The sequence below is a fragment of the Syngnathus leptorhynchus genome, chromosome 2 (assembly GCF_054491065.1).
Source record: "Syngnathus leptorhynchus isolate UIUO chromosome 2, UIUO_Slep, whole genome shotgun sequence".
In the NCBI taxonomy this organism is placed as follows: Eukaryota; Metazoa; Chordata; class Actinopteri; order Syngnathiformes; family Syngnathidae; genus Syngnathus; species Syngnathus leptorhynchus.
Window position 1 is genome coordinate 13,662,935 of NC_141196.1, and position 8,132 is coordinate 13,671,066.

General features: G+C 44.1%; 3 protein-coding genes across 4 annotated transcripts; 2 read left to right on the forward strand and 1 right to left on the reverse strand.

Annotated features, from left to right (window-relative positions):
* The first annotated feature begins 715 nt into the window (after positions 1–715).
* tomm5 (translocase of outer mitochondrial membrane 5 homolog (yeast)) lies at positions 716–1,588 on the forward strand. The gene is made up of 2 exons (XM_085936085.1): positions 716–956; positions 1,289–1,588. The coding sequence occupies exons 1-2, from the start codon at positions 836–838 to the stop codon at positions 1,321–1,323; spliced, it is 156 nt and encodes a 51-aa protein (XP_085792211.1). The 5' UTR covers positions 716–835; the 3' UTR covers positions 1,324–1,588.
* On the reverse strand, positions 1,182–5,543 carry LOC147060861 (zinc finger BED domain-containing protein 4-like). 2 transcript variants are annotated; one of them, XM_085936035.1, is made up of 2 exons: positions 5,285–5,543; positions 1,182–3,976 (listed from the first exon to the last, which is right to left on the reverse strand). In XM_085936035.1, the coding sequence occupies exon 2, from the start codon at positions 3,901–3,903 to the stop codon at positions 2,353–2,355; it is 1,551 nt and encodes a 516-aa protein (XP_085792161.1). In that variant the 5' UTR covers positions 3,904–3,976; positions 5,285–5,543; the 3' UTR covers positions 1,182–2,352. The 2 variants fall into 2 exon arrangements, with proteins under 2 accessions (XP_085792161.1, XP_085792151.1); XM_085936025.1 differs by having other exon boundaries at positions 1,187–3,976; positions 4,724–5,543.
* On the forward strand, positions 5,010–8,077 carry LOC147060862 (zinc finger and BTB domain-containing protein 5-like). Its single transcript, XM_085936047.1, has one exon. The coding sequence runs from the start codon at positions 6,039–6,041 to the stop codon at positions 7,749–7,751; it is 1,713 nt and encodes a 570-aa protein (XP_085792173.1). The 5' UTR covers positions 5,010–6,038; the 3' UTR covers positions 7,752–8,077.
* Positions 8,078–8,132: the final 55 nt, after the last annotated feature.

Here is an 8,132-nt window from a genome sequence, read left to right on the forward strand (position 1 = left end):
CGTGTGAATGGGTTGTCTCTATTTTTCACGATACATATCCCTAAAAAAATAATAATCTGTTGATCGGAGATAAGAGTGGCATATCTCATCGCAGGACTATGCCATCAAACAAGTGCTCCGAATCTTTTAGATGCTAAATTTCTTGACGGGGCTACACAATTCCACAATATTTGCATAAAACTACATTATAATAACATTGCCCGCGACCCCCGTGGGTACCAGTGGCACAGATAATGGATGGATGGATGGATGGAAGTAATCGGATATATATTTGGACCAGCTGCCGCATTTCTTTGTGTCAAACCAAAATAGCTCATTTTGAATTCATGTAGGGGTTTATTTATTTCCTAGTGTGACCTCGTTACTATGATCAGTCCTCATAATAACAATCATGATTTTGATTATTAGTTATTATTAATGATTCTTCCGAATCGCTTATCCTCACGAGGATCACAGGAGAGCCTATCTCAGCCTAAATTTACACATTTATTTTGTTAAATTGTAGCATTTAAATGCACTCTTCCTCGTGTTTTTACGTGGTCTATAATAAAATATGGAGACGCTAATAAGTGCTGTTGTTGTTACTGGTCACCATCCACATTTTGACCGCAGCATCTAGATAACATATCATTAGGTTATAAATGATCAATTCCCAATTCATTCCTTATCGCTTTGTGCAGCCTTCGTTTAATGTCTCTCCGAGGACGCCGTACTTGAACTAAACTACTTCCGGTACACATTTTCGGGTCATAGCATTTCTTCCATGCTACAAAGACGGAGCATCCTCACGTTGAAAACAAAACAGAGAACTACATCCATTTAATCCACGGCTATCATGTTTAAACTGGAAGGGCTCGGACCGAAAATGGACCCAGAGGAAATGAGGAAGAAAATGCGCCAAGATGTCGTCTCATCTTTACGAAACTTTCTTATTTACGTCGCTCTCCTGAGAGCAAGTGAGTCCACAAAGATGACATTGGAATACCGTTAAACACTGATGAACTATATTCTCTTATTTAAAGGTCTTTTCATAATGATCATTCAAGAGAGTAAACATCATATATTTTTGGATGATTCAAATGCCAAAAGAGGAAATACAATGAAATATTAAAAGATGTTTCGTGGTGACCAGCTTGATCACGGCTGCAAATGACTAAAGTGCGTTATATATGGTTTGAGTTGTTGGTATACATTAAATGGGGAAATACCAATGCTATTCTTTCGTTTAACTATAATTATAACTCAATATTGTGTTGCTGACTATTCACACATATGCATTTTTTCGCAGCTCCATTTGTATTGAAGCAGCTGGACAGTATATGAGAGGGGTGTCTTCCTTCCATCCCGAAGATATCCCATGTCAGAGGCTGTGGACCATGATATGTAGTGGATGTCCAGCGTTTGTCCAACTGCACGATGGGGAGGATGTCCAACGTCTGTCCGTCTTCATGCCTTGAATAATATCCACTTTAATTGTGTTCATACTCCCTCGATTTTGTTTAAACATTTTTATTGTGCTCATTTTTCAACCAAACATGAATGGCCATTAAAAAAAGTATGTTGGATTAAATGGAATGTTTGAATTCTGGTTTCACGATACTGTTGTGTTTACACTTTTGGTTGTCCCATGTAGCCTCATGAGAGGGTTGAACTAGCACCTATGAATATGCAGTGGAGTTTAAAAAAAAAAAGACAATATAGATATTTGATTTCTGAAGCATTAGCAGCATTCATGTGCAGTGATTATTATTACACAAAATTGTCTTCAGCATGTAACTGCATTCTAAAACTGGGACAATAAATGTATTCACTAAATGCCACATGGGGAAGAAAATGGAAGACTTCTTTATAAAACATGTTCAAAACAAATTCAATATACAGTGCAAGTCAACTTATGAGCAGTTCAAAACATTCCGAGGTGATGCAGCAAAACTGAAATCTAAAACGATTCAATTGAAAAAAATGAGATCTTATAACATCCATGGTCTTTAGAATGGGGGAGGAAACCCACCCGAGCATGAGAAGAACACGCAAACTCCACACAGGAAGGCCAGAGGTCAGACCCCTGCACCTGAGGCGACCTGCTAACCGTTAGCAGATCGTTCGCAGCTAACCAGTGCACCAACGTGCCACCCCATGTTTTATGACATTAACCTAAAAAATGTGAGAAAAAAAAAGAAGATCTTGATCATTGAAATTAAAATTGTTGAAAAAAGGTGCCTATCAAAATAAAATTTCCAAGCCATTGAGGCTTAAATGCTGCATCACAAGACATTTCAAAAAGTACCCAGATGAGGTAGCTAGGGTTGTGTAAACGTGCGTGTGTGCGTGTTCGTGTGCAACGGCAAGCCTTTACAAGAGTGTATGATTACAATGGAGAAAAGTCAACATATCGACTTGCTCCGACCCAAGGTTTGCTCTCCGCTTTGTGTTCCCAGCGGTGGAGAACAAGCGCTCTGAGGACATCGATGTCGCTGGGATACCCAAAAACGACTTGGCCAGCTTTGCCAAGGTGGGATATCGTGCTGCGTTTGTTCTCCACCACGGCAGTGGATTCTCCTTCTTGGAGAGAGGCTGCTCTCCAAAATACTGCAGGACCTCCTTCTGCACCACTTGACTCAGCTGCTCCTCCTCATCCTCTTCCTCGCTGCTGCTGGAGTCCGATGATGATCCCAGAATACTTTTGAGCAAAGATCCATATTTTCTACCCAAACGGTCTTTTGTTTTGGCGCTGGCTTCATTTCTGCTTTTATTCGACTGTCTCGCTTGCCTTTTAACAGCGAGTGCCATGGACTGGATTGTACACTGGACTTTGAACACATCTTCAGGAGGCAGGAACTTCAGTTTTCTAAACCTTGGGTCCAAAGCAGCAGCCAGGAGGACAGTGTTAGGAGCTTCGGGTTGAAATAAAAACAGTTTTTGCCATCTCGCTGTGATCTGTTCGGCTACTTGAGCTTGGAAGGCCCTGACTGATGCCGTTTTAAATGCTGAGCTCAGTGTTGATTTCTTAAGATTGTGCACCAGCTGCGGAAGAGCAGAGAGAGTCACATACTGCTCCCCGCTCAGAAACTCCGTCGCTCCTTCAAATGGGCCGAGGACCTGAGTCAGCTCCTCACTCAGGCTCCACTGCTCCGGATCTAGATCCCGGTGGTGCTGTTTGGTGACCGCAGGATCGGAAAGCGCCGCGGTCACCGGCCACCTTTGTCCGAGGAGCCTGGACAGCATGTGGTATGTGCTGTTCCACTGACTACTTACGTCCTGAATCAACGTTTGTGGCGGCATTCCCATTTGTTGCTGCTTTTCTTTCAGTTTGGTACAAGCCAGTTCACTTCTCTGAAAATGTTCAACCAGACAACGAGCAGAATCCACACAATTGGCAATGGCTTCTTTGTTTTTCAGCGTGCTCTCAACAACTAAATTGAGAGTGTGCCCCGAGCACATGACAGAAGTCCAGCCATGTCTCTCACTCAAAGTTCCCGCCGCCCCAACTACATTGGCCTCATTGTCATGGACCACTGCCCTCACCTTGCGCAATGGAATATTAAATTTGGCAGCGGTTTCCTCCAGCCAGTCCGCAATATCAGCAGCCGAGTGCCTCTCTTCGAGACGTGTCGTCGTTAGGTAGAGGGACTTCATCTCCCAATCTTCCCCTAAGAAGTGACAGGTCACCCCGAGAAAGTCCTCTGTGGTCACACTTGTCCACACGTCTGTCGTCAGTGCAACAAACTCCGTGTCGTGGAGGACACTTCTCAATTTCTCTGTCATTTCTTGGTGCCTCTTCTCCATCAAACTTATGAAATACGTGATTGATGGTATGCTGTACTTAGGGTTCAAAGTCCAGATCATCTTCCTAAAGCCCTTGTCCTCCACCATGGACAGCGGGCGCATATCAGTGACCAGCATGTCCAGAATGCTCTCTGTTAGCAAGGCAGCTTCCTTAACAGAGCATGATGGAACTGGACGACCTATCAATGTGCTGAGAGAGAGATAAAACCAATTTAGTAATATACATAACAAATGTTGTGATGTAAACTAGCCCTGTACTTCAAAGTAAACATCTACCCAGTAATCTAGATTTAGATTCATCTGCAGCAATAAACATTACTACCAAAAACTTTAACAGCGTAGGACTTAGCATTTGGAAAACACAAGCATTTGCCAGGCTGCCCTGATTTGCAGGGCGCTCTAAACAATTAAACATTTCTGTTTTGGGATAATCCTTATAATTCCAGCCTCTGAACAGTGAATCTCATTTCTATAGTCCTTTATTATGAAGCCTTATCTTAGTTGACGCATAATAAAACATTGGAAATTATTTGTCAGTGGTTGCGTGTAGGACTAATTAAAGTTTAATAATAAAACTACTTATGTTGTGCATTGAAATGGGCCCTGTTTTGATATTCATTAATACAATGTCTATATTGATGGTTGAACTACTAACGCATTTTAATTTACAATTCGTGTACGTTTCAATTAAGAATAATATTGCGTTTGCATGCAACACACAGGCCACACCTATAATAAATATATTGGCACATCTGCCGCTGAAGATGATGCACAGCCTTTAAAAATCATATCTTATAATTACGATAAGGTTGCAATGATGTGTGCGTGTGGATGGGCAGTGAACAGACACACGCAGTTATAGTAACATTTTACTGCGGCCGCAAGTGCTAATTTGCGATTGTCGGCTACGGTAAAAGAAATTCCAAATGTTTTTTACCTTGTGTCGTCGACCCCTGTTGAGCAGGACACAACGACCGGATGCTTTCGATTCAGATGCGAAATCATGGTGGACGTGCTGCTGTGGAACGCCAATTCTGCTTGGCAGTGGTCGCATTGTACTATGTTGTATTCTTTAAGTCTGAAGTGATCCCAAACTTTGGACATTTTCTGTTTTTTACGGACGGTTTCGTGTGTATCAGCCATCGCGTCAATTTGATGCCCAAGTTTGCGCTGCAATTACACTCCGTGTAGAAACTTTTATTTTGTGCAGTGGTTCCAGCAAACTGTTATTGCGCTTTCACAAACTGACCACTTGACGGCAGTGTTGGAATAATATGGTGGATTCCACTCATGTTGGATTAACAGAGGACGCTCCACCGGGCGTCCCTCATGCACTCGCCGACAAACAATGGCCGCGTCCAAATTCTAAGGCTACTCTGCGAAGGCCGCATTTTCGGCTACGTTGTTCTGTTGCATGACGTCAGTTCCAGTTCCGCGTGGTTTACAAAATCTAGAAATCTGGCTGGGTCTTTTGACACCGGTTTTAGCAAATACTTACAGTATTTAGACACCGATTGCGATCGTGTGCACCAGAAGTGACGTCATCTAAACTGTACACCAGTCTTCGGAGGACGCAGCTTTTGAATTTGGACACAGCTAACGATTGCCCTTGCATGTTTTGGGACCTGATTTTGTGCAGCTCAAATAAACAACCATTAATAGCTAAATGTCATCATCTACATATGTCGAGGATCGTATCGATTGGGTTTGAAGGCCCGCACCTCTCCCACACAGAACATGCTTGAGCCTCGGATGCAGACAATCAACATCGCGTCTCACGTGACTGGGAGGTCAGCTATATAGGGCTCGGATGCCATTTTCAGCATGTTTCGGAAATTTCTACCTGCTATCATGCCAGTAACATCCTCGCAGACGTAAGCATTTGTAGCCTGGTTTATCGCGAGGGATGTGACTGTACGTGCCGCTTGAATCGGTAAAAAGCCGCATTGTAGAAGCCATTTAACAATAGGTTTACCTCAACCTAAATAAATAAAAAAAAAACACATTGAAAAGTATTCCTGAACGTCTGTTCTCAAACAAAACAGTGAATACTCACAACAGGCTTATATTCAACTGTTACTCGTAGCTTCTCAACCTCCTCATCCCTTTAATTGCACTCCATCTCATCCAGTTTTCCTAGTCTTGACATAACGTGGTACCACACTGACATTGTCAAACTCTAAATTCAGATCTGCCTGTATTTACTGTAAAAACACATTCAAAACTGTCCCATAGAAAGGGAATGCTGTAATATGGACTTTCCAAGTCACTTCCAGCACATTTTTCAGCAGTTGAACATCCAGCGGCTACATGCTCAAATGTGTGATTGTGTGGTGGAGGTAGGAGGCCACAAATTCCATGCACACCGGGCCATACTGGCAGCATGCAGCTCCCACTTCAAAGCTCTCATCAGTTCCGGTGACGGCGCAGATGATGCAAGCGGGAAAAGTGTTGATAAAGTCAGAGGTCCCAGTTTGATGGTGCTCGACCCAGAGGTGGTGACCCCCGAGGCCTTCTCCACCCTGCTGGACATGATCTACACATCCACTCTGTCGCTCGGGGCCTCCAACGTAATGGATGTGCTGCTGGCTGCCTCGCACCTCCACCTCAACTCGGTGGTCAAAGCCTGCAAGCTCCAGCTGTCCAGAAAAAACTTCCCTGCCACAGCCCCAAAAGGCTGGCGGTCAGTCCAGCGGCGGGAGCATCCAGCCTCTGTGGAGCTACTTGACGAGGAGGGCGTAGAAGTGAGCCAGTCGGGGGAAGATTCCTCTGAGCATAAGAGAAAATCACATGAGGACAGGTTGAATGACAGAAAGAGGACCTGCAGAGCGCCGGGAGATGAAAAAAGTTCTCAGATCGTAACCAGAAGCTCAGCCAACAGCGAGGAGCAAAGAAAGGAGCAGCTCTCTCCAGATCGCTTAAAGACGGCGGTAAACATCTGGGAGGGCCAATTGGATGAGGTGGAGGAAAAATACGGCATAACCATGAGTGACTCCGAGGAGATTCAGCTGCCGAGTCAGTCAGACAGCAGCATAGGCGGAGAGACTTCTGTCAAAGATGAAAGCGAGCCCAAAGTGGAGACAGTGAGGATAAAGAAAGAAAACATGACCTCCTCATCTCCTGACCTTTCTCCATCGTCACCCTCACAGGGGTTCTCTGAAGTAAACAAGGCAGACGGAGCTATTGGCTGTTTCCAATTCCAGTTATGCTCAGATCTTCCCGAAAAAGAGTGTGGAGGTGAGAGTGAGGGCACTGACAGCCTTTCTGAACTGGCCCTTTCCTGCTTCCTGAATCCTGCTCATGACAGAGAGATAGGAGACCTGGAAGAAGAAACGAGTCTCGCCAGTCTGACGACACCTGCCACCAGTGATGCGGCTGCAGGTGGTGCGGGTCCACTGTGTCCAAACTCAAACGCTTCAGATTCAACTTTAGTTTTCCCGGTTACTTCTCTGCCTTTGCAACAACTTCTTCCCACTCAGGCTCCGGCTTTTAGCGACACACTCATCCTACAGCCTCCACGCAACTCCTTCACGACATTCCCCGCCATGGAGACTCAGAGGCCCTCGAAGGGACACGGGAGATCAAGCGGAACGACTTTCCGTCGCATCGCCCCCAAAGCGATGCCAGTAGGCGAAGCCTCCGGATCAGCCGAGCCCGATAAAGCGCCTCTGACCAGAGCTTCCGAGGAAGTGCTATCCAAGTGCAAGAAAGCAGCGTCTGAAGTCAACGTGCTTCTGGTGGAAGGTGACAAGAAGTATGCCTGCAAAATCTGCTGCAAAACATTCATGAGTTTGGCCGACTGTAAGAAGCATATTCGTGTCCACACGGGAGAAAAGCCTTATCCTTGCCTCAAGTGTGGCAAACGCTTCAGCCAGTCATCGCACTTGTACAAGCACTCCAAGAATTGCGCCTGCTTGAACTGGAAGGACAAAAGTTCTTTCCAGGACACTCTGCATGCTCTCTAGTGCGGTCATTATCCAACATTATTTTATCGATAAATTGGTTCCAATATGTGTTAAAATTTATTTAAACAAACATCTTCCCCAACTATTTATTAACCTGTTATTTATGCATATTTGGTATTTTGTGATTAAAAAAACAAGTTAAACAATATCACTTAAGAAAGATTGTCATTGTTTTCCAAAGTAAAAGTAGATGTCTGCAGATTAAACACAAAAGAATGAATGCGGCCTGATTTAAGAATTCTGAGAATTGTTACTTTTGAAGGCCGTTAGTCAGAAGAGTTGGACAATCTTTAGTTAAGAAATGACTCTAAACAATTTCTTGATCATTAAAAACAAGCCAATTTGAGAAGCAGTTTGTTGTCAATTAATCGATAGTATATA

Excerpts from the sequence above, each read along its gene's own strand:
- LOC147060862 (XM_085936047.1), top strand. The coding sequence starts at position 6,039 with ATGGACTTTCCAAGTCACTTCCAGCACATTTTTCAGCAGTTGAACATC.
- LOC147060861 (XM_085936025.1), bottom strand. The coding sequence starts at position 4,929 with ATGGCTGATACACACGAAACCGTCCGTAAAAAACAGAAAATGTCCAAA. Across the intron at positions 3,977-4,723 it reads ACAGGGGTCGACGACACAAG|CACATTGATAGGTCGTCCAG; the intron begins GTAAAAAACATT and ends TCTCTCTCTCAG.
- tomm5 (XM_085936085.1), top strand. The coding sequence starts at position 836 with ATGTTTAAACTGGAAGGGCTCGGACCGAAAATGGACCCAGAGGAAATG. Across the intron at positions 957-1,288 it reads CGTCGCTCTCCTGAGAGCAA|CTCCATTTGTATTGAAGCAG; the intron begins GTGAGTCCACAA and ends ATTTTTTCGCAG.